Below are 27,210 nucleotides of genomic sequence, written 5' to 3' on the forward strand. Positions count from 1 at the left end.
AGAATGAAGGACTGAGTCATGCTGCAAGGCTCTGTCAAATCATATCTATGGCTCTATGCACTTTTGGAATATTCTTGAGTGGGCTGTTCATTAGTCATAACTGAAAACACCAAATGGTACTGAAATGCATCTTATTCACTTACCACTTGACTCCTACTCTAAGTTTGTAAGTGTCTTTAGTTCATGTATATTCTTTGTTATTAATTCATTTATTTATAGTTAAAGTGATGTACAGAGGTTTCAGTTTCATACATAAAGCAGTGAGTACATTTCTTTTTTTTTTTTTTTTTTTTTTTTTTTTTGGCCAGTCCTGGGCCTTGGACTCCGGGCCTGAGCACTTGTCCCTGGCTTCTTCCCGCTCAAGGCTAGCACTCCGCCACTTGAGCCACAGCGCCGCTTCTGGCCGTTTTCTGTATATGTGGTGCTGGGGAATCGAACCTAGGGCCTCGTGTATCCGAGGCAGGCACTCTTGCCACTAGGCTATATCCCCAGCCCAGTGAGTACATTTCTTATCAAGCTTGTTACCTCCTCCATTTCTCTCCCACCTTCCCTCATCCCTAATTACCCCACCTTAGGTTTTACAGTTGGTTTGCATTATATAGTTTTGTAAGTATTGCTGTTGTATTGGTTACCCTTTGTCTCTCCATTTTGATGTTCCCCTTCCCTTCCCTAGTTCCCATAAACATATATACAATAACTAGGGTACCAAAATCAGTTGCAGTGACATCAGGGGTAAAACCCTGGGGAAGAAAGACAAAGGAAAATGGCTTGCTTTCACATGGTACATTGAAAATAATAACAAAAAAATACTTATTTCCATAACTTGGAGTTCATTTTGATTAGCATTGTCTTATTTGTTCATAAGTACATAACAATTGAGCTATTGTGGTCTTCAGCTAGGACTGTCCTAGACATGTAGTAATTATTACCAATGAGGGAAACCATAGAGTTTATGTTTCTTTGGGTCAGGCTCACTTCACTTAATATGATTTTTTTCTAATTCTTTCCATTTCCTTATGAATAGGGCAATGCCATTCTTTTTGATAGAGGCATAAAATTCCATTGTGTATATGCACCACATTTTCTTGATCCATTCATCTACTGAGGGGACATCTGAGTTGGTTCCATATTTTAGCAATGGTAAATTGTGCTGTGATTAACATAGTTCTGTTGGTAGCTTTAGTGTGGTCTTGCTGGATTATAGGGGAGCTTTTAGTTTAGCCTTTTGAGGAACATTCACCCTGCTTTCCAGAATACTTGAACAACTTTATACTTCCACCACTAGTGTATGTAGTAGGCTTCCCTTTTGGCCATATCCCCGCCAACATCTGCTGTTGTTAGTTTTCTTGATAAAGGACATTCTTACTGGGATGAGATGGAATCTCAATGTTGTTTTTATACGCATGTCTCATATGGCTAGGGATGTTGAACACTTCTTCATGTGCCTCTTTGGCCACTCTGGTTTCCTATTCAGAAAAGTCTCTCTGTAGGTCTTTAGCCCATTCATTAAGGGGGAAATTGTTTCTTTGAGGGTTTGTTTTGGGGGAACGTGATCTTTTTAGTTCTACATATATTTTAGATATGAGTCTTGTCTGTTTTATGTCCAGTGAAAATCTCCTAATCTGTGAGCTTTCTGTTTTGCAAATTCTTTCCTTTGTCACACAGTAGCTCTGCAGCTTGATGCAATCCCATTTGTCCAACCTTTCTTTGATTTGTTGTGTACCTGGCCCTTATTAAGAAAGTTTTGACCTGTGATTAGGAGCCCAAATGTTTCTCCTATTCCTTCCTGCAATGTTTTCAAGGTATCTGCTTTAACCTGAGGTCTTTGATCCATGTGGGATTGGTTATGATGCAGGAAGATATATAAGGATCTAGCTTTAGTTAGTTACAGGTGTTTAACCAATTTTGCCAGGACCATTTGTTGAAGAAGCTGTCTTTATCAAAGATTAAGTGGCCATAGGTCAATGGGTTTATTTCTGGGTCTTCAGCTCTATTCCTTTGGTCCTCAGGCCTGTTCTTGTGCCAATACCAAGCTGTTCATATTACTGTAGCTTTGTAATAGAGTTTGAAGTTTGGTATCGATATTTCTCCAGTACTGTTCTTCTTGCTTAGGATTGTTTTTGCTATTTGGAATCTTTTATTATTCCATACAAATTTTTGGATGGATCCCTCTGTTTCATTAAATCATGGTATTGGGTATTGCATTGAATTTGTAGATAGCTTTTGGCAGCATTACTATTTTCATGATGTTAATTCTCCCAATACAAGAGCATGGGAGTTTCTTCCCTTTCCTTAATTTTGCTTTAATTACATTTTTCATGTTTTTAAAATTTTCATCATAGACGTCTTTCACTTCTTTAATGTTATTCCTAAATATTTTATATTTTTGAGACTGTTGCAAAGGGAGTTGCTTCCCTGACTTTAGCCTCACTCTTTACATTGTTGGCATACACAAAAGCCATTGATTTCTGAGGATTTATTTTATATCCTGCTACATCATGTATATTCTTATAAAAGCCAAATTAAAGTTAAATGAGAAGATACTTGTTACTAAAAGATATTAGGATATCTGTCCTCTATAGAAAAAAATATTATCAAGGTTCTGTTTAAGATGGATCAATAGGAAGACTAAATATATTATCTAAAACTATTATGCTGGCACATTAACCTAAACCTCAACATATGAAAATAAAATCTATAGTAATATACTTTGTTAACTGTATTGTAAGCTTAGAAAATGTCTCTTTGGATGCACTTTTGTAGTAGGTGATGACAAGCTGATATGTGTGTTCATGTTTGTTAAGTGTGTACAATTTGTTAATGGTAATTTATTAATGTCAGTAGAAATACAAATAAGATTTCTGCTGTCAAGGAACCTATGTCGTACAAAGGAAATCTCTCCATAACAAGCAGCAGGTAACATAAATTGATTAGATGAGTTTGGATATGTTGATGTACCTCACACACAAACACACACACACACACACAAACACACACACTTGAAGTAATACCTACATTAGGGAAAATGGCGAGTATTTCAATAGGCAACTTCAGAATGTTGTACTGAATAGAAAAGAAAAGGGGTGTGCATAAGAGAATTGAAAAAGAGGCTTATAGGACAAAGAAGCAGACAAGCACAGAAATTCTAAGGTCAGAATTCACTGTAGGATTGAAGCAGAAGGAGGGCCTATGTAAAGATAGCATCTAATCTGTGAGAAAGGAATGCGTGATATTGACAGTGTTGATAGCCCTGGTGGGTCACAAATACAAAAAATAAAAGGAAAAAGAGACTGAATCCTCATGTAATGTAGGAATGAAGCAACACTTAACTTTATATTCACAGAAAAGTGTTTTATCATTCAAATTGTGTTATCTTGAAAAGTAAAATTTCAGATAAAGCCTCCTTGTCATCTTCATAAAACATCACATTTTGGCTTCCCTAATAACTTAATTTAACAGAGATCTGGGACCCTTGAATCACAGCTAATTGTAAATCTTTCAAAATTAGCAGAAATCTTCCATTATGGGCCCTGTGATTATGTTTATTAGTATTTGTTATTTGGTAAAGAATGCCACTCCAGTGTAATTGCATACATTTTAACAGCTGTGTTATTCCCAATCATTTGAAGTGGGCTGTAAACTGAGTCTCTTAAATGAACAGAGATTTCTTAAACACAGTAAATAGTAACAGTCAATTTTATTTTTAGAGGCTTTGTAGGAATCATAACCATATATTTGTTTCACTGCTTTTCATGTCACCATTGCTTCTTATAAACTTAGATAAATAGTTGTGCTTTTTCTTTAAGTAATGGTATTGTCAAAATAACATGAAATTTTTTGCATGTGGTTCACTGACTTACAAATACATTTAATGTCATTTTTCTTAATTTTAAAGCAAAATTACCAAACGGCAATGAACTCAAGAATTCAAATACATGATTAATCAAGTGGGGTATATAAGTTACAAAAGGTAAAATGGTCAGAGTTCATTCAGACTTCTAAAAGCTAATGTAAGCCAGACACTGGTGGCTCACAACTATTATCTAGCTACCCATGAAGCTGAAATCTGAGGATGGCGGTCACAAGCCAGCCTGGCAGAAAAGTTTGTGACACTCTTATCTTCAATTAACCACCAGAAAACCAGAGGGATTCTGTGGCTCAAAGTGGTAGAGTTCTAGGCTTGAGAAAAAGAGTTCAGGAACAGCACCTAGGCCTCTGATTCAAGCACTAAGACTGATAAAAAAAAGCTAATGTGTTAAATGGTTGACACATAACCGAGATTGTAGGATTAATGACTGCTGTGTGAAGGACAGTGGAAAAAGGATTCTGAGTAGAGGAGGAGCCATTTATAATACAGAATATTTGTCAGTTGTCTTCAAAAATGGCCAGTACATTAATGATCTGGTGAGGTAGTGAGGATAGTATAGGCATTGAATTTGGAGGTTTAGGCAAGACTCAGAATTGTGCTGTAATTTGTAGGTCAAAATAAGTAATTTGGATTTTATTATAAGGTATTAAGTAATGAAGACTATAACCCATGGTAGGTTTGCAGAAACAAGTGGAGGAGGAAAATAAGAGTCCACATGGAGTATCAAGGAGAATATTCTAGGATTTTTTTTGTGGTAAAGATACTGGGTGAGACCAGAGTCATGACTGAACTACCTTAGGGCTATCTTTGAGGAAGACCTATTGAAAAGGAGGACATGGGGAATGAGGAAGGATGTAACTCAAGGATGACTAACAGGGTTTCAGCTTTTTCTCTTTAGTATATCTTAGGAATTATTTTTTCAGAAATGAATAATATTAAGAGAAAGACAATTTGGAGCTATACAAAACAATAGTCAAATTTTAAACTTACAAAGCTTGAAGAGTCTGTGAGATGCCCAACACAAATGTCAAAAGACATGTTATTATGAAAATCTAGAGCTCAGCAAGAATTTTTTAAATATACAACATTGAAAGTCCTTAGTAGTAAGTATCCCTACTAGTGATAGAACTGAATGAATACTTCCCAAGGTAAAAAGCACACAGACAGATGACATGAAGCTTCTGGTTTGCTCCGTTTTCCATAAGTAATTACTCTAGATGGGGGGCTTAGGCAAAACTTCTATTTCTAATAATTCTGGAGTGGTGAAAAAGATCGATTTATGAAAAAAACTTCACTTCCATGTACACAGACACTACCTTTTCTCTGTGTACTCTAATAGCAGAGAAAAGCAGCTCTGGTCACTCACGGGCACTGAGCTCATAATGGCCTCACCTTCATTACCTCAGCTAATCCCAATTATCTGTCAAATGCCTTATATCTAAATGACATGGCATTGGTGTGTACCGCTGAACCTATGAATCTTACAAACATTGTTTTCTTAAAACACGCATTCACAGCTTGAAGAAGAAAAACCAGTATGAAGTATGAAGGGAGTCCAGAAAGGGGAGCTGTGCCATGGGTATTTCCTAGCCTCTGTTTTTCTTAGTTGTACCCGCAAGACAGCTGAATAGGAAATGTCTATACACATTCAAAACTCAGGTTCACCAGTAACCAATCTGTTCTTATTTTTCCTTTCTCAGTTATCCACTTAGAAACCTAAACTTAAAGTTTCTTTTTTCTTTTATTTTCTTACCTTTCTACATAATGTATAGCTGCTTCTTACAGAGTTAATTACAATAAGCAAAAGAGTTCAGGTAGTGTTTATAGAAAAAAAAACAAAAAAAAAAACCCCACTGCCAACCAGGTATGTGATTGCATATTTGATATCTTGGCTACTTAGGAGCCAGAGAGAAGAGAGGAAAGACAGCCCAGGAAAGTTAGAAGGAATTAAGGGAAGTCTGGAAAAAAAAGAAGGAAGGGAGGTTGGAAGGAAGGGGGGTAGAAAGGAAGAAAATGAGGAAGAAAGAAGGGAAAAAGGGAAAGAGAGGGAGAAACAGAATTGGCTGAATTAATACCGTCTCTTATCCATCTCTCCATAGAAATAAAATATGTCCCAAATTTATACAAACATAATTTGCATTTACATAAAAGAAGCAAGATGTTTATGTCCTTAGTTATACTTAAGCATCCTTTTGTAGAAACAAAAGCTTCAAATTTCTGACCTAAATAGGAACCTCTGAATTAGTCTTGGAAATCATATTTTTTGTTCCTTTCTGAAATAGTCATTAGCATTCATATGTTGTGCCTACCTTACAGGGACACTGCCGAGTCAGGTGCCTCAAAATAAAGTGGTAAATAAATCAAAATCTTGTCCCAGAGAATATTTTGAAGAGTAAGAAGACAGATACATGGAGTCATCTGAAACATTTTGGAAAAGTTTTTCTGGTTGTTGATATTTAGTGTGGCTATGAGTCCATGTGACGCATTTCACTTAGTATAATTTTTTCCAAGTCCTTCCATTTCCTTACAAATGGGGCAATGTCATTCTTTCTGATAGAGGCATAAAATTCCATTGTGTATATGTACCATAGTTTCCTGATCCATTTGTCTACTGGAGAAACCATGTTTGTATGTAGTTTCTGGGAAAATATCATTACAAAAATTGTCCTCTTTGAAATAGTACAAACCTGTGTCAAATGGCTTACAGATTTCTTTTTAGGTCAACTGGCTGATAAAATCTCTTTTGTAACTACATTCATTAATTATCTCATTTTCCTACTGTTTCCTTTCCTTTCCTTACACAATTAATTATGCCACTCTCATTTGAGCTAATAGTTGTTAGAGGTAGGAAATTATAAATGGTCATATTTTGTGAACCAGTGATCCAATAATGCAGAAATAATTTTTTGAAACATATCACTCCATATTACATTAAAAAAATTCAATAAGCTTCAGGACTTAAAAGATTTACTGAAAAAAATGTCATCTTCACAAAACAAACATTAGAAATTCAGGGGAATCTACATGCTCCAGTAAGCTTCCTACTTCTATAATTAAATATTATTTAGCTTTAATTTATTAAAAAAACAAACAGTATTATGAAATCGTAATAAAATTTTAGTTAAGATTTAAAAATTTTACTTCCACCTTTAAAAAAACAAACTTGTTTCTCAAGAGGAAAAAGTTGAGGTCAAAAGGTAGGACATTATTTCCTTTCAAGTTCATGATGTTTGAGGGTAAGATAGTATCTGACTAATCGGATCTATTTTAATAGGTTAACTTCTTTACAATCTATCTTCAAACAAGTGTCCCAAACAATCCTTTAATTTTTTTACTAAGGGAAGAATTCCTGACATTGTTTAAGAAACTATTCAGTCCAAAACTAGCTCTAACAAAATATACAGTGAAAATATATTCTGTCAACAGCAAGTTTTACCGAAGCTATTGTATTCAGAAAGCTTTTATTAGGCTTTTTAACTAAATTCCCAGTAAATCTATAGGAATAGTAATATCATGTCTCTATGATCTCATCATACTTCTTTAGTTTGTAGTCAAATCAACAAAGTTTCCATGTGAAAATAAGTGATATATAGTCTTTTCCTTAGCAAACAGATTCCTTAAGTTTTTTTTTTTATGACATTTCACTACTGTATCCGTAACAAATGGATGATGACAGTAAGAATGTAGCCAAAATCACAAACATGACAGAGAAAGCAAAAGGCTCAGTTTTCTTGTTGACAGTATGCAGATCAGACCACATCAAAGAAATATTCATACTCTAGCTCCTCAGGCTACCACCAGCTAACTTTATTTGCATTTGATATGTGGACATATTTTTCCTCTCAAATATCTGAAGCTAATACTACCATTGTGTAAGTTTTATCTGTGAGAAATTAAATTTCAGAAATAGATTCAGGCTGTACATCTGTCCTCTATCAGAGAGAAAAATCTAGGCATCTTGGCTCCAGTACTTGTGGTAACTAACTAACTGTGTTAATATCAACACTGGACTCTATGATGCAAACTCAGCTTCTTTCCTGATTTTCTTATTGCAAAAATGCTGGGTAAATTTGGCTGTCATTCTTCTGAGCCCTACTCACTCAGACAATTACATAAAGCAGCACTGAGTATTACAGAATGAGGTCATGGAGCTGCCTTAGGAAACCAGAATTCAAAACTCACAACATGAAAAACATTTAGAAGTGAAATCAATTGAAGTAGTGATTACTTTAACGGAAGTATGTTTGTTGGGGAAAATATCTATCTAAATTCACATATTGTTCACTGGAGTTCAAATGTAGATACTTGTGCTTGCTAGGCAGGTGTTCTTCCAGTTGAGTCACAACATTAAATTTCTTTCTCTTTTAATTTTCTTTTAGTTAATTTTCAGACAGGACCATGAGCCACCTATTCTTGCCTTTCTACTAGGCCTAGATATATTTATTTAATTGGACATGTGGTGTTACTAACATATTTACCTGGGCTGGCCTTGAACTACAATCCTCTAATCTCTACCTCACAAGTAGCTAACACTATAGGCATATGTGATCATGATTGATCCTATTTATTTTTGTTGTTTTCGAATAAGCAAATGTTACTAATATCAATGTGCTTTATTTTAATAATCCATAAATGCAAACAATGTACTTTGAGTAACTTTACCCCTTATAATTGCCATATTGCTCCTTTCTCTTCCCTATCTTTAATGCTTTTGTGGGGGTCATTATGCTATGTATATAACATACGTGTACACACATATTTACATATATAACATATATATGTATATGCACACACACATATATATGCAAAGTTCTTTGATCTTCTTTTGCCCTTTTCCTTTACCAATGTTCACGTCCTATCATCAGCATTATCGTCATCACCCTCACCAACATCAGAAATTAGGATGGTATTTCCTTAAAAAAAAACAAAGGGAGATCTTTTTTACATTTCAGCCTTACCATTCTTGTGCATATATGCAAAACATTATAATTCAATTTACAAGAGAATTGCTTAATGTAAATTCAGAAAGTGTCAATGTTTATTGGAATTCACAATCTAGTCAAGCTTCAGAATCAGCATAACTGCCCAACACTGAGTAAGAAAGTAAAAAATAGCATTTCCATATATATATTTGTGTAAAGCATATTATAATCTATATTACATATAGTGCATATCTGTGTGTATATATAATGCATATATCACCATGTAGCTGGAATCTGTGTATATACTTTATTGTTACTTACTTCATACATGTTCAATCTTACCTGTGGCTGTGTGTCATTTTATTCATACTGATATCTACTATTGACTTATCAAGCTTTGCATTATTATTTATTATCATGCTTTATCATCTAAAACCTCCTAAATTAGGTATGAGGACATCAATTTATTTTATAGAAATAATGCCAAGCAATTTTCTCATGCTGAAGTGTCCAGAAAATAGAGTTCCAAAATTGGAATATATTTTGGTCACTGAGCTGTCTGTTCTTAATGTGTGCAACATTTTGCAGATTTGAGGCAGAACTGGCAGGTACCTGACAGGTCCCTTGGAACAGTGCTCATGCATACATATGTATGTTGTGCTACCCAACATATTTCAATATCAACTTTATTGTTCACAAGTTGAATTCTTAAGTAGGTTAAAAGCTCATGCTAACTAAAACAATCTATTTACCAGAATACCATCCTGCCATAAGATAGTACATATCACCTGGAAATAGCCTCTCCTTTACTATTTGGAGTAGAGTTCACAGTGGATTAAATTGGACATTGGTTTATCAAATTCCTTTAATATTACTGGTTGTACTTTGTGGCAATGCCAACGTTGCAGAGATGATTAGTACATTTTTAATCGTATGAAATGGAAAGCTAGATAAATAAAATGACATTATAAAATGATTTAGTAAACGGTATGATAGAGTTAAATGCATGGTGCTGTGGAAGAGACTAGAATCATTTCTGCTAGCCTGAGGGATGCAGGAAAATCCCCTGAGAGAAGGTGATACCTGGGCTGAGACTAAAAGGCTGAATGAGACTTACACAGGGGCTGGAGTGCTTGCTAGACACAACAATCTGTGGTGCAGAAGTACTGGGGTATGGAACAAGTGCCTTATTCATTATGCTATAAATGCTAAATTTCTTCTGGGAACATAGTGAAAGTGAAGAGAGAAAAGTTATACAGTCTTGTATTAGAAAAAAAAAGTGGACAAAGTGGTTTGATGGCACTTCCTCCTAAGAATGAATACCTTACTCTCAAATTTTGAGTATGGAATTTACATGGATTGGAATTTTACTTTTTTTCCTCTAAGTCTAATGTTATAAATTAGCATCTAGGGAGCAGTCAAGGTGTCACTCATCATAGACTACCAGCCTCCCTTCAGAAATCTTTTTTAATTTTCTTCAGTTCTTCAAGCACTTAATAAGTGTTTCTATATTCTTCCAATTCACGATGTGGCAATCCTGAAAACCTTCCCCTTTTCTCATCCTTCAAATTCTTCAAAAGAGCTTCCTTATAAATAATGGCCCCTAGAATCAGCCTATTTGATTTTGAACACTTATTAACTGTATGACCTTTGTCAAGTCAATTTAAGGTCTTAAAGACTCAAATGTACCATCCTGAATATGAGAGAAATAGTAACAGCTAAGCGAGCTAAGATGCATTTAAAGAGAAAACAGGGCTCTTTACATGGAGTCAGCTACAGGAAATATTCATTCAGTGGATTTTAATTTCCTGTTACCAAATAAATTACTGGACAACCACAATCAGTATGCTTTACAAAACAAAATGTGTTTCTCAGAATACTTCTATAGCTTCCACAAATGGGTACATGTTTAGACCGAAATAGCCATAAAGCTGAGTATGTCAGAGCCTATGTATCCCATGGCCAGGCTCTTTGTAGTGCCCCATGCTGATGAAAAACTGTCATTGTTGTTCCAATTCCCCATTAGACTCCAATTGCTATGAAAGCTTTGACCTTGATTTATCTATCATCACAGCCTCCCTTGTGCAGCACTTTTCCTTGTTCACAATATACACCCATTCACTGTTTTTGAAGGCAATTAATGGTAAAGAACAACAAAAAAATAACTCCATAGATTTGGACTGGTCTGTGTTCAAATTAAAGACATAGAGAGTTCTACCGTGTTTTTAAAAATGTAAAGAATGAGTAAATAGGACTCCCTTAGCTTCCATAGGAAAGATTTATAAAATTGGTTTGTGTGTTTTTCCTCTCCTCTCTGCCTCCCAGGAAATTTTCCCTGTAAAGTTGCCAAGGAAACAATAACAGCTTAAGCCTGGCAGAGGAGGAAGATGCCTCATTAACAAACTCAGCTTTATGATTTGAATGTTGCCTTAAGAGCTGGTGTTTTGCGATGAAAGATTGTTGCCAGTACACATTGTGTTAAAAGAAAAAAACACCTTAATGACTTTGAAGCCTATATTTTATCTTTTGTTACTCATTCTCTATTCTGCAAATCAATTCACTCTCAAATGTTACTTGGTAAGAGACCTGGTTGTAGTCTACATAATATATTTGAATTATTTATTCATTCTAAGCGTATGTTCATTAGTTTCATAAAACATGGATATTTATTGTACAGGGATTAATGTATCAGGTCTTTAATCAGAGGTATTGGCAATACTTCATCAGAAGGTAAATTTAATATATTATTTACTGTCTATTAAGACATTTTGCATTTTTCTATAAACTAGAAACCCTGGGATATATAGAAACATATTTGCTAGCACAAGATCACACAGCCTTGAGGGCTCAGGGGTATATATCATTAGTGATATATGATAGAAAAGAAAACGCACTAGGCCTAGAGCTGCAACACTTGGGCTTTCAAAGTTTTTCCCAGTATTCACCAGCTGTATGGTCTTGGATAAGTAATCCAGTATTTGGATTATTTAGGCATTGTGAAAGGCATTGTGCTTTCTAAGTGATATGTTTGTACCAAGATAGGAAATATTTCATCCTATGAACTCTAAGCCTGAGTGTGTGAATATATATATATACATATATTCACATAAATATGTATATATACATATATATAAGAATGGAAAATACACATGTATATACACATGTATATAAATATAAGTACATATATATACATATGTACATGCATAAATGTCAGAATGGAAAATATACATATTTATTCATTCAGAGAGACAGAGACAGTTAATAAGGCCTTCATTCCAAAAGTGCTGATTGAATGAAGAACATGTGGCAGTCTGTGCTTCAGTCTGATGGTTGGTATTCATTTCTTGCTACACTTTGACAAGATAATTTGATGATTTACAGATTTAGCTTAGATATGATCACGATAATCATTTGTTGCCATCCCCTGTACTTCATGTGCCTCTATAAGCTTGACCTTCATAAAAGACCTTAAGTATAGTCTGCGTTTGAAAATTTTTCCTAGTGAAAGTTTTACTGTTTGAAAGGCTAGGAAAATGATTGTGATGTTTTGATATTTAAGCTGGGATTTGAAAAAAATGAATCCATTAACTGGAAATGTATCTAAAGGCACTGAGATAGAATTGATATTTAAAAGTCATGTAGGCTCTCACATGCATAAACTGAAAGTTTAAAATGTGATGGCTACCAATTATTGTAATGATTTAAGTGTTTTCATCTTCTAGGAAGTGATTGTTGACACAGTAAGTCCTGAAAACTTGATTCTTAATTTAAAAACTACTACCAGACTTGAAGATAATCTGAATTTTGTGACACAAATGATGTTAGATTTTATTGATTATTTGAAATGTTTTCTTTCCACTGTTTTATTGCATTTGATGTATCTTTATTGTATCTTTCTATAACTGGCTAATCTTGTTCTTCTGGGATAAAAAAATCAAAACCTAGCAATAACTTTTTAAAAAGTCACTTTGAATCTCAATATTCTCTTTCCCACTTGGATTCAGGAGAAACTGAACTTCTATCATCTGAACCCAATAGCTTGTACAGAAAACTGTATGATGAACCCCAATAGCTCCCTCAATCACAATGTCAAGAAAACAAAATCAATTCAGGAGGAATTTGTAGGGGTATAGGACAATTAGGTCCGCTGTATTGCCAGTTAAATTCAAGGTAGAGTTTATTCTAAATCTGCATGCAGATAACACTGTGTTTCTGGCTACCCCAAAGTCTTACCTGGGCACTGATTGCTTCACCCCTCTGGAACTTAGCTTTGTTATGCTTAAGATGTCTGCTTATTGAACCATACAAGACTTACTAACTTTCATTCTAAACGCAGACACCAACTCTGTACATTAACAAGCTCATAATTTCATTGAAGTATTACATACCTTGGAGCATGAGGTAAAAATCTCCATTACTAGCCTTTTCTGACTTTTTTTTTGTGGTACTAGGTATGAACTCAGGGCCTGTGGCTGACTAAGTAAATACTTCACCATTGGAGCAATGACTCTACCGCTTAAACTTCTGTGAGGAATTTAAGTTGATTATATAATTAATCGAGCCTGGTTTGTTTTGTTCTGTATAGACAGAAATCTGAATAATAGGTATTATGTAGCACATTTGTCTTAGGAAATAACCACAGGGGATAGCCTAAGTAGGCTCACCATGCTTCTCTATAGGATCAAGAGGTAAGGAGAAATTCTTGCAAATGAATTTTGGATTTATTATTTTCACAGACAATATAAGGAAAGAAAACAGGATGCTAGCTCCCCAGGTCTCTTAGAAGGTCCAAGATGAGAATAAGGAAAATGAGGTGCTTTGATCACAAATTTTAAAAAAGACCATTCTAAGAATCATGGAAGGTACCTCAGAGTAAGTGCCTAATTAAATTTCACACGTAAGACATCTGCTAGACACTCACTTAAATTCTGGGGTTTTAACTAGTTCCCAGACCCAAGGAACAGCAGGGGTGGCTGCCCTATCAGAGTAGAGATGATTCTCCACTGGATTCGAGCAGTTTTGTACTCTGAAGATGGAACCTGCGTGGGGAAAGTGAGGTGGAAAGTTTCCTGTTTCTTTGGTTGCTAGGAAGCCAAAGGAGAATCGGTATGCCGCTACTCCTCATGACATTACCCAGATTGCTCTATTCTAGGAGAATAGCAAACAGGATATTCTGCCCAGATTGGGGGGCTTATTGTTTAATCTTGCTTACATGGCCAATATGGACACTATTTAGGTTCTCAGGGAACAGGGCAAAGCTCTTCCTCTAGCAACAGGGAATATGGCCTAGTGGCAAGAGTGCTTGCCTAGTATTTTGAAAACAGTGTTGGAGTTCTAAAATTATGTTTGGCAATCCCTTTTAAAGCTAGAGATAAAATTTTCTATTGGATGATTTATAATCATTTAAATAAGAAATAACTAATTTACAGTGCAACTGTAAGACCAACTGTAAAGCATGTAAAGATTTCTTGAAAAACAATAAAGGAGAGTAGCTGCCAGCTATTTTATTAACTGTGTTAAATGTTAGTTATGACCTATATAGGATATATAATATAAATTCTGTAACTCAGTTCAATCATAAAAGTAACATTGCAATAGTAATTTCTAAATCTTTCTAGGAAATTACTGCTTTTACTATTTGATATCCTTTTTGGTTATAGATATGCATGTGTTTGAATAACAATATGGACATCCTTGTCTAAAACATTTCCCTTTTGCAGATAAATCACACAGCAATCATGTAAAAGACCAACTTTTTAGTTATCATTTAGGAGATTTGTAGCAGTACACATGTGAGTTCCTCAAGGTAATAACTTAGTTTACCTGTTATTTTCACTGCATAAATGCGTCTGTACACATGGATGTTCATTATTCACACCTGAAAGACACTCTTTTTGCAGCAAGTGACAAGCCATGTTTAACTTGGGCACCTATCCAAGTAGGACACACTTTTAACTTGAAACTGAGCATAAGCTCAGAAATGGTTTAGTACTGAATGAATAAAAGAGGCAGGAGTATACATCTGTGCATCGTTTTGAGCTACCATTCATAATTTGTGTTGTTTACTTTTAAATTCTTTTGATTTTCCCCCCAACACTATGCAAAGTATCATTTTAAAAAGAAATCTACAAAATGAGCACAGCTTTGCTATAAGAGTAGCAGATTTTTAGGATAGAATTTTTAAATACATGAAAAAATATATCAATTATATTTAATTTTCTCTATTATGTTTCAGAGCTCCATGAGAAATTCTGTGGTTAATACTATATAATGTAGGAATGTTTTCTATGCCTATGAAAAGAGGCATGTATTTTCTCACAGTCTAACATCTCTTTCTTTGCAATAATATTATGAATAATCTTTCACACAAATAGAACTTGATTTGATGATCTTACAGAGGTTACATCGAACACTAGCATGGATGATATATTTATTTTCAATTAATTTTATATTTCTGCCACTTCACTACCTAATGTTTTAAGTTTATTCCCAAATATTAAATTTTTTTAAATTATATTTATGTTTGAATTCAATAAGGGAATTTCATTTTGTTTGCTAATTTAAGCTTCATATTTTAATCCACAGGCACTTAATTTATGTTAGGCATTTAATAAGAGCATAAAGGAACATTTAGAACACATTATTTAGTCTTTGGAAATACTGGGGTTTGAATTCAGGGCTTTGTAATTGCTAGGTTTAGCCTTTGCCTTTGGATCAAGGGTCTCCTATTTTGCTTTCTGTATAGCTTGGAACTTACCAATACACCCATCATCTAACTGATTTAGATAATTGTTGCTATGTGCCTAGGTTGTCCCCAAACTTTGATCCTCTCAGGAAGTACCTTTGCTGAGTACCTTTGATAGATGTTAGCCAACACACCCAGGTTAATTTGACTCTTTATGGCTTACATGATGTTGGAATAGAAAATTTCAACAATCTAGTATAAATAGTCCTTTGCAAATAGACCCGACAATGAAGATACATCTAGAAAGACGTTGAGATGTTTGAGAGCTAGAAAGCTATCATATAATAAATTTTAGAAAAAGAAAAAGCATCTAGTTTCAAATGTATTCAAATGACAAAATCAGGACACAGACTTTAATGGATTCTATATTTCTTTTGTTCTTCGGCAGGGACTTGTGATATTTAAAACATAAACCTATTTGAAGCTAAAATGGGGAGGAAATGGAGAAGTTCTTACAACTAGAGAGGATTAGGAAAATACATCTGTACTTTTAAGGATAGATGTATGCCGATAACACATACTATTACAGAAAAGATTTTTTTTGCAAGTATTTTTGTGATTGCTTAATCACTTACGACCTTTAATGGAATATGCATGTAGAAATTCATCCTCCATTGAGTTCCTCCTCAAAGTCTGCTTCTCTTAAAGGATATACTCATACTTTTCCTTCTTGCTCCCCTGCCTTAAATATTTCCATCACATGCTCATTTCAACCCCATCTTGCATTGACTTCCCATGTTTAAAACACTAGGAGAAAGTAATATGATTCAATGAACTAAAATGAGTTCTTTTACTGCTAACAAGTCATTAGGTATTATTTTAACAGTAAGCATCTGTTCTTCTTTTACTTCAGTCTTGAGTTTGACAACTTGTTGGCTTTCTCTGTAATTCTTTAAGCACCAGGCCGTGATTGTGTTACATACTCTGTTACATATCTGTTCCCCAACTATTGTGTCTCTAGCTCTTCAACATAAGGTAGGAAGGTAAGAAGGTATTGGGTTCATAAGGAAGAGTCCATCCAAGCAAAATAAATTACTCTTTTCTAATGTCTTTGAGCAGATAGTTGTTTATGTTTTTGTGTATTTTGATTTTTTTTCATTTGTGAGGGGTGTGAGATAGATTAAATGTTAAATCATTTACAAATATTTCAAACTTGAAACATTTTACTTTAAAGTCTGGAACTCCACTTCAGCAAAAGTAAGGTAAGCTAAGTTATAATCACCACAATCTATGGCCATATTCTCTCTAATTTATCCCATTATCATTCACTTGTCCATTTTAAAATTTACCTGTAAGTGGTTGTAGAAAGGGCTTTTAAGTTATATTTATATGACCATCTATATGTACAGTGCATCTTAGCTAGAATTGCCTCAGATACCACTGACAAAGGTAATCATATCTCAGGTATGATTAATGTAGATTAAACTGATCCTTGTAAAAGACCAGCTAATCAATCTTTACCATTTTACATCTTATATAGACTAACAGAATGTAACCTAGATACTTTAAAATTTTGTAAGTGATGCAATTTCAGCTATGATAGTATTTTCTTGAAAATAATGTAAATTGCAGTTATTTTTTCTGTTCTATGCTCACTACAGATCTTTAGAGGCAGACAACTGTTTTCCTCTCTAAAGATATATCCTTTGAATATTTCAAACACAATTAACCTGCTTATGTTGTTTTTCTTCTAATAGACTAGAAACAACAAGAGGAAATGTATATGTTCCTAGATGCACTAGTAGTACAGTATTCAAGATTGTCATAAAAGAGAATAAAAAGTAACTAAAGTGTGATGCCTAACTTTGAAGCTAAAGGCAATATTATTCTGGCAGAGGAGGCAGCTGGGGATGCACTTTGTGTTTGAGTAGCATTTTACAGTGATCATTTTTCTCCTTTCCAGGATATTGAATCCCTAACAGGAGGGCTGACTGGTTCTAAGGGGGCGGATCCACCGGTAAGTGAGATTCTTCCTTAAATTCAAGTGTTGAATTTTGTATGCCAAAGATAAGTAGAGAGAACACTATTTGTAAGATACAGATGCCTTTTGAAATATAGCTATTGTAGTGACAGATACAAAAGTGTGAACTTGCTTTGAATCATGGCTTCGTGCTTAAAGAATTGTAACACCAATCTCCATTTATTGAAGTAATATAGGAAAAATGCTTTATTAGATATATCAAAAAATTACATTCTGCTATGGGCTACACAAAATTGAGAGTTTATCATACAAAAATGAATGTTGGATTTCAGGTACAGTATATACTTTCTATGTATCGAGAAAAATTATGTCCATAATATAAATAATACTGGTTCTATGCTTCCACCAGAAAGAATGACATCACTCCATTCATAAGGAAATGGAAAGACTTGGAAAAAATTATATTAAGTGAAGTGAGCCAGACCCAAACAAACATAGATGCCAAGGTTTCCCTTATTGGTAATAATTAGTATAATTCTAGGATAGTCTTAGCAAAGGATCACAATAACTAAATAGCTATGTACATATGATCATATACGATAATGAGAAGTGAAATGAACTCCAAAATGTGGAAACAAGAGAGTTTTCATTGTTGTTATTTTTAATGTAATATGTGAAATTGTTCCTTTTTCTTTTATTTGTCTTTCATACGATTAATTCTCTGTTTTCACTGTATTTGATTTTGGTATCCTGAGTATATCCTGAGTATTGCATATATGTTTATCTGACTTAGGGAAGGGAAGGGGAACATCACAATGGTGAGACAAAGGACAAATGGAGAACCAACTGCAACAGTGATATAAGACAATATGTTGGAAATTAACTGTAAAACTTGGGTGAGGAGGCTGGGGAGTGGGAAAGTGGGAGAAAAATGAGGGAGGGGGATAACAAGTTTGACAATAAATATAGTCACTACTTTAGGTATGTGATTGTAACCCCTCTGAACATCACCTTAACAACAAATTAAATTTTAAGAAATAAATATACGAACAATATTGGTTTTAAACCTTCATGTTTCTTTCCTAATTAATCTAGAGATTTCTAGGTTAGAAACGGTTTATTTTTTATGTTTTTAAGAAGTAAGAAGACCTTGATGTTCTACTGTGAGAACATCTCAGACTTTTCTGTAATTAAGATGAAATCCGTGTAACCTCAGGCTGAAGACATAAAGATGAGTTCAAAGTTTTTAACAAAAGTAATGACAGATTCAATTATTTTAGCAAATAGTCAACTAATAAATTCTAGGCACTGTTAACCTTTATCTTAACATAACAAAAACTAATGAACACAGTCAACTCTGCTACTAATAAAGTGGGCATAGTACATAATTACATTAAAGTAGAGTGAATTATTTTAAAAGATAGATATTTCTTTCTCTTCTCTCTATTGCATCTCATGATGTTATTTAATCTACGTCACTTGTCCCTAAAAAGTGCTTAACACATACTGTAGTTCTTTCCTTTTGTTTTTTCCATCTGTGCTTATCTAGGAACATGTATTGGCTTCAAATAACTACTTATAGTTATGCACTTAAGCCTATTATATTGCAGCATGATGCAAGATGAAATGTATATGAATCAACCCAGAAAGTACACAGATATAATTTATGGCTATCCATTAAGTATTGAATAACGACTTATGTGATGTAATTTCATCTAATGTCTTGCACTGTGCTTATACATAGAATTCAATTTATAGCCAAACAGTAAACTATTTCTCTCACAATGACTCTCCTATCTGTTCACTGATTCCAAAAGAGCTCTACATGCAAAGATTAGCTGCTTTTTTGTTTTAAACAAGGTTCTGTTCTTTGTTCAAAACAAAACCAAAGGAGCTGGGAATATGGCCTAGTGGTAAAGTGCTCGCCTCGTATACATGAAGCCCTGGGTTCGATTCCTCAGCACCACATATATAGAAAAAAAAAAGCCGGAAGTGGTGCTGTTGCTCAAGAGGTTGAGTGCTAGCCTTGAGCAAAAAGAAGCCAGGGACAGTGCTCAGGCCCTGTGTCCACGACCCAGGACTGGCAACAAAAACAAAACAAATAAATAAAAGAAAACCAAATACGTCTGTTTTGCAAGAAGTAGAATTGTGTGCATTATTTGTCTGTTAGAATAAGTTAGTTTAGCATATGATTTAAGAAGAAATTTTTCCAGAAACAGGTCTGGATGTTGAAAGAACCCCTTTTGAGGAGGATAAAGGTCATAAGAAGAAGAGGTAGTGTTCAGAAGGCAAACTTAAATCTCAGTTCTAACAGACAGCACTGTATAAACATTAGCCATAAAATGCTAAATATTAGGTATACAATATTATATGAATTAGGCTATGTCTACATATGTATATCTATATGCACACATATATATGTATATAGATCTACAAGTAGATATGTATTTAAATGTATCTATTTGTAGCTATCTATCTATGTATAGATAGGGAAAGAGACACAGAGAAACTTAGAGAGATTTATATATGAATATGACATACACTTTTGAGGATAAGTGTTCTTTTCTGGCGCCTTGTCTACTTTGATGAGTACTTTTTCCTAATACACACATTCAATGGTCATACCTTTTTATCATGTCTTGACAAGTGGTAAAATGGGAATGTTAGGGTTTGAAAGAGCCTAGGGTTTTGGGAACATATTGGTGTGCAGTTATTTAGTGTCTCCAGTGGTTAAAGAGTTTTCTGGAGCATATTACCAAAGGTTATACAATAAAGTAATATTCTTTGAGTCTTTGTGAGACATACCTAAAGCAGAAATATGATGAGGGAAGTATGAAGATGAAATGATCCTCTAATCAGAGTTACTTCAGTTATTAAAGAATAAAACCTTGGAGGTGTATGCAGTTCTGTTAGAATATTTGTTTGGTAGGTGAGGTTCAACATTTGAACTTGAGAGTTTCATAAAGAAAAAGCTACTCTATTTACCTCTAGGTTAGAAAACTGCAAGTTAGGAAATTCCTACCTAGTTATACGTACTTTAAAATTCAGTTGAAGTTTTATATTATTTTCCTTCCTTTGAGAGATCTCATAATAGACAACTAAAATGTTATTGCCTATTTCTAAAGCTAAGCATTTTATAGAAATGTCTGGAATGTATTTAAAACCATACTATTATAAAATATTTACTGGTCAAAAAATCCAAAGTTCTCAAGTTATTTATTGAACAGAATATATCAAGTCTTAAAGTAATGATTTCTCATGAGAATGCATCGCTGAGAAGTAATTTCTTTACCAGGATACTATGAAGCTAAGATAAATCCTCATCAAAGACATTAGGTTATTCAAACTAAATATTCTGCTCTGGGTATACACACTAAGTTTTATTTCTATGGAATAAAGAAAAATGTGAAGCTTATTTCAAATAGTAAAGCACATATAAAAGACTGTGTCAGATATCTAAATTCCATTAAAACAAATATGCATAATTAGTAAAAAAATTTGAGGCACTCCAGGAATATTTGGTGTTCTTATTTTAACAATACATGGTAAGCAGGATTTTTGGAACTCCAATCAGTCTCAGTCTGAATCACAATAATACAAGGATCTGTTCATTCATAATTTTCTGTTGTAATTCAAGAAGTTTTATAATGGCTTTTTTCTGAAAAAAATTTACGAAGCATATTTTTAAAATTCAGAAGCTGGAAATTAACTGCAAAAGCAAATAGTTCTTGAAGACTTTTCTATACCTAGAAAAAGAAATCCATCTCTAAGTAGTTACATATATATGCATATATACCTTAAGTTTTATATATATGTATCTATATAACTTAAACTTAAAGCTGTCTTGGGAAAATTGCATAAAAGTTGCATCTTTAGTTGGTGCATTTTTTTCATTCATAACAGTTGTGCTGGAGGTATAGATTAGAGGTAGCTAATGGATAGAGTTCTTGCCTAGTGCTCAAGGCCTTGGGTTTGATCCCTAGGACCACCAAAATTTTAAAAAGTGGATCATATAATAAAATATAGCATATATTTACATAGTAAAAGCAAATACACTAGTTAATTAAATCAATGTGGCTAAATTAAATGTTTTGAAAATGCATTTGGATTCTTCATCAGGTGCTGCATCTGTGGATGCAAATGTAAATCTAAAACTATTTATAAAAGGAATTATCCCAGGTACCAGTGGCTCACGCCTGGGATCCTAGTTACTGAGTAACTGATCACATTATCCTAATTTAATTCTTTAAATAATAACAGTATTAAAATGTGGAAAACTTGACAATTGTAAAGAATCAACATTGCACATAAACAAATTGCCAACCAAGCCCTAGAAAGGGAAGAATAGGGGACAAAGATCTTAGCTTTGGAAAGAAAGAAGAGTGTAAAATTGGTGAGAGTTAGGGTAGACTTGCTGAATCTTACTGTGTACTGTGGACTGTAACCCAGTGTCTGGAGAGCCCTGCCTATGTAGTTCCATGTAGGAGAAAAATGTGAGGCATCGTCAACCAACGTGAATCCTGTTGGCCAGTAATGGAAACATGTAATCAGTTCTTGGCCTAGTGACAAGATTTCTCCTAGATTGTAAGACGAGACTCAGTCTCCAGGTGAGATTTAGTAGATTAGTTTGGACACCAGAGTTTAATGATATACAATTACAAAGACTAACTAATACAATGAGGGGTGCATCTATTTATAAATTTAAGAAAATATTGTGGTTATTAGCTAGCTATTTACTTGCTTACCATTCTTCATTTTTTTCCATATACAATCTATTCTTTTCTGATTTCACAAGGTTGTATAAGAAGGTTATAATTTATTAAGTCCACAGAAGTGTCCAGTGCTTTTCGATCAGAGTCAACCATCCTACCATTCTCCCCGTCTAATAAAAAAACACAAGGGTAAACCTTACCTTAAATGAAACTTATTGTGAAAGGTATTTCACAAGGAAAGGTATTTCCTTGTAACATATATTGGACAAAAGTGGAAAGAGTTGTGTAGTATTTCAGAATAGTGCCAGGGTATAGGATAAATTCACCACCTTGTTGTTTTAGTCTGAAATTACAGCAAAAGGCCAATGGGGATATGAAATCTTTCTGATTGATTTCCTCCTAGTTTATTTTGTACCTTGAGTAAAAATGGTTATAAATGTGCTGCCTGAAGAAATTAGCTGTTTGTTTTTAATTGCTCAAAGTTTCTTTTTGTCAAAGGTTAATGTTTTTCTAGACTGGGATGACGAAGTCTTTCTCAAGTAATTTATCTCTAGCTTGGTGCACACACTGTCTTACACATTTTTAGCTCTGATAATATTTTTCCCCTGAGGATCCAGAACTGCATGTTTTGTATTTTTGTACTTTCTGTTCTCATTTTATTGATTCTTGATAGTTCTTAGCAGTTTGGGTAACATACTTCAGAATTATTTTTTCTTTTTATTAGCCAGGCACCAGTGGCTCATGCCTGTAATCCTAGCTATGCCCGAGACTGAGATCACAGTTGAAAGCCAGCCCAGGCAGAAAAGTCTGTGAGATTTTTATCTCCAATAAACTACTCAGAAAATGCTGGAAGTGGTGCTGTGGCTCAAATGGTAGAGCACTAGCCTTGAGCTCACAGAGGCCCAGTGACAGAGCCCAAGCCTTGAGTTTAAGCCTCAGGAGTGCAATATAGGACATGAGTTGAAGGTAAAGGCAGAAAGTTCAAATACATTGTGCTATTTAGTATCTAAGTACTTGACATAATCAATTCTGCATGAAAGCATTCTAAGTTGTTAGGAAAATTCAGGTCCAGGAAATGGACACCTGTGATGTGCTACATGGGAATGAATCTCCATGGATCTGCTTGCACCAACGAACTGATAGACCAGGTTCTTCGACAGTAATTGCAGAACTGGTTTCTTTAAAAACAAATGAAATTATATCACACTTAGGCTTAAATATTTGCTGGATTCCTATTAGTAGAGGATCACTAAAGTCCATAGATCAGTTTTTATATTGTTTTTTATTCTTAACTTTTTCGGCAATCTTAGTACCAGAAACAACAGTTCACTTGCTAGGATATAAGGGCCTTGCTATTCGTTCTTATCTTCTCTTGGTCTAATATCTCATTTATTCTTTAAAGTATTTGCCTAAGTGTCATATTACAGAGAACTCCCCATAAACATCTCTAATCTTTTCTACGTCCTTGTAGGATTATTATATTTTTTTCTACAAGAATGTTAACTTCAATTAAGGACTTTGCAAATTCTAAGGAGAAATGACATATTTTGCTTCTGTTTCTGGAGGTTTCAAGCTATGATTGTTTAAATTTTTGCTTTGGGCCTGTGGTGGGGCAGCTTATCCTTGTGGAATTGAATGTCAGAACAAAACTCTGCCACCTCCCTGCCCCTAGTTACAAAGAGAGGAAGAGGAAAGGGCTGAGGTCCCATTATGCCCTTGAATAGCATACCCCCAGGAGCAGAACACTGCCCAGGCCTCACCTCTCCAAAGCACAAAGCTAAGAGTAAACCAAGCATGTTTGGCGAGCATTCTAGGTAGGTCCAAAGTATGAGTAGTGAGTTGAGAAAAGATGAGAACTATTAGTTTAGTCCTACTCATGGCACCATTTCAGTCCATGTCTATTAAAGTGGTAGTGAACATTCCCTGAAGTGATGGAAGATACAAGAAAGACCATTGACCAGGAAACAGAGACTTCAAAGGCATAGTGGCTGGGGCTGGGAATATGGCCTAGTGGCAAAAGTGCTTGCCTAGTATACAGGAAGCCCTGGGTTCCATTCCTCAGCACCACATATGTAGATAATGGCCAGAAGTGGCACTGTGGCTCAAGTGGCAGAGTGCTAGCCTTGAGGAAAAAAAAAAAAAGAAGCCAGGGACAGTGCTCAGTCCCTGAGTTCAAGGCCCAGGACAGGCAAACAAACAAACAAACAAAAAAAAATCCCAAAGGCACAGTGGCAGTTTGAGGGGAAGATATCCACACTAGTATGAGAGGCAAACACACACAGAACGTGTACAGGTGATTTACACAGGGGAGCATCTGGTCTATTGCCCCTAAGAAGATAAAAGGCTTTTTCCAGGAAAAATTCAAAATAGTTTATATCAAGCATGCAAACAGTGAGCTTAGACTACAAGTAAAACAGCAGAAATATATAGAATGTTATATACAACATGGTACTCTATATAAACCTTCTAACTGAATTTCTAGTAATTCCTGAAATAACTTTTTAAAAACACTAGTTTTTGTTTTTTCTTTATTTCTGTATGTTTTGTTTTTTGGTCATAGGGCTTACACTCAGGGCCTGGTTGCTGTCCCTGAACTGTTTTGCTCAAGGCTAGTGCTCTACTACTTTGAGCCATAGCTCCATTTTTTGAGTGGTTAATTGGAGATAATAGTTTCATGGGGAATTTTCTGTCAGGGTTGGCTTTGAACCACCACCCTCAGATCTCAGTCTCTGGTGTAGTTACAATTATAAGAGTGCGCCGCTGGTGCTCAGCCAAAACATGATAGTTTTGAAAGTGGATTCTGAGGTATCTGCCTCATTGATTTTTCATTCTTCCTTTTGGTATGTGTTTGTGACATTTAGTGAATTTTGATTTGTTCTTGTACTTCAGTTTCTTAAACTGTGTGATAACAATGATATAGAACCTCTTTCTCGCAGAGGTTGTATTTAGTTTCTTAAAACATTTCCATGTGAAGTATTGTTTTAGAAGTTGTAATAAACAAAGTTATTTAATGTTAGTAACAATGTAAAGTGTTTGGAATGTATTAATATCTATTCACTCATCTGGCTCTATATGAAATCCAATATGTGTTATTAAAATTCATTTATTTTTGGTCTTTAAAGTGACTCTCAGTTTTGTTCAATATGCCAGTATAGTTTCAGCCACTAAAATTACTAATATTTGCTTTTTGATATTGTCCTTTTCTTTTTATGTTTATTTTAATATATTAGCAATTTAAAAAATTAAATATATTCACATGTACTTATACACAACATACAAATTTATAAACAAAGTATTTACAAATATATAATGTCTTTATGTATACATACATATACATAACATATATGTATATATGTACATACAGATGTACAAACATACATAAGCTATATATGTGTGTGTGTCTGTTCCTGTAAAAAGTAGAACAGTTTGTATTTTCTTTTAAGTTCTTTGATAAAGACAAGCTGCACTATAATTACACTGTTCTTATCTAACACAATGAAGTGGAGTTATTTTTTTTTAATCACAGATGCTTATAATTTAGGATGTTTATCTAAAAGAATAGACAATTATAACTTTATACATGTTATTGCTCTTTAAAATGTTATAGCTGTGAAATACAGATAAAAGTTTATTGATAAAACTTAGAACCTTTTATTTTATTCTTAAGCAGATTTAAAAAATTTTTATTATCATCAATTCATTGAGCAAAGGGGTTTCATTTTTACATGTCCATACACACATTCAATGTGGATTAATCGAATTTACCCCTCATTCTCTCCTCTTCTGCCCTCTCTCCCGTATGCCCCAAATTTTCAACATGCTTCATGGTTCTATTTTCACATGAATATATAAAGCATTTTGACCATAATTTCCTTCCTACCCTGCCCGGTCCTTTTGTTCCAGATCTCCAACTAAGACCCCTGCCACCATAGAACTTGTTTTACCTCCTTGTCATTCTTTGTTATGTGTATGCTAATTGTTCAAAGGGGTTAGATCACAGTACTTAACATATGCATGTTCAATACTATCTATTCATCTATTTTGCCATTCTGAATCTTGAACTCAGGGCCTGGATATGGTCCCTGTGCTATGTTTGCTCAAGACCAGCATTTTACTACTTGAACCACAGCTCCACATCCAGATTTTTGGTAGTTTATTGGATATACAAGAGTCCCACAGGCTTTCCTGCCCAAACTGGGTTTGAAATGTGATCCTTGGATCTTAGGCTCCTGAGTAGCTAGTATTACAGGTGTGAGCCACTAGCAACCTGCTTATATTTAGTACTGATTTTAATCAAATTTAATCAATTTTAATCAAATTGACCCTGATTTAATCCCTCTTTTCCCACTCAACATAACTCGTATTATTCAACAGCTTGCAGTAAGCAAATGCTTTTGTAATGCCAACAAGTACTTGGTACTATTGTAGGCAATTTTTGAAAAAAAAAGATAACTACTCAGGAATAGCAACTTTTGTACTGGAATTGATTGGGCAATTGCTTCTTTTTAAGATGTAAGTATAAAAGATGGCACATAAGGGCTCGGGAATGTGGTTTAGCAGTAGAGTGCATGCCTAGCATGGATGAAGCCCTGGGTTAAATTCCTTAGCACCTTATAAACAGAAAAAGCCAGAAGTGGTGCTGTGGCTCAAGTGGTAAGAGTGCTAGCCTTGAGCAAATGGAAGCCAGCGACACTGCTCAGGCCCTGAGTTTAAGCCCCAGGACTGGCAAAAAACAAACAAAGGCACATAAAATAATCAGTTTTGTGTTACGTGGAAATAGTAATCATATATTTGAGACTACTTTGTTTTATTGGAAGTCTTGTTTGGAGGGATGGAAGATATTGAGGAGATATTCTGCATTAAATTAAAATCTTTCTGCTGGTAGTAAATGGAAGTTTTTTCAAAGGTTACTTCAAATTTGCAGAATTTAACAAACTAATAAAGTTAGCTGACATGGCATGTTTATAGTATGTCAGCTTGGACTTGATTGTCAAACTTACATACAATATAAGATTAAAATTGATTTTTTAGATATTGTTTTT

At 34.4% G+C, this 27,210-nt stretch overlaps 1 protein-coding gene across 10 annotated transcripts in view; it reads left to right on the plus strand.

The window, feature by feature from the left end:
- Positions 1-27,210, plus strand: part of Ppfia2 (PTPRF interacting protein alpha 2) — a 328,094-nt gene that overhangs the window by 33,409 nt on the left and 267,475 nt on the right. For 9 of the 10 annotated variants that reach the window (XM_048358923.1, XM_048358758.1, XM_048358750.1 and 6 more), the window contains exon 2: positions 17,439-17,492. The exons of the other annotated variant lie outside the window; for it this stretch is intronic. In XM_048358923.1, coding sequence (XP_048214880.1) covers positions 17,439-17,492 — 54 coding nt within the window. The remainder of the gene's footprint in view (positions 1-17,438; positions 17,493-27,210) is intronic. 10 annotated transcript variants of the gene reach the window in all.

This window comes from Perognathus longimembris, chromosome 1 (assembly GCF_023159225.1).
Source record: "Perognathus longimembris pacificus isolate PPM17 chromosome 1, ASM2315922v1, whole genome shotgun sequence".
In the NCBI taxonomy this organism is placed as follows: Eukaryota; Metazoa; Chordata; class Mammalia; order Rodentia; family Heteromyidae; genus Perognathus; species Perognathus longimembris.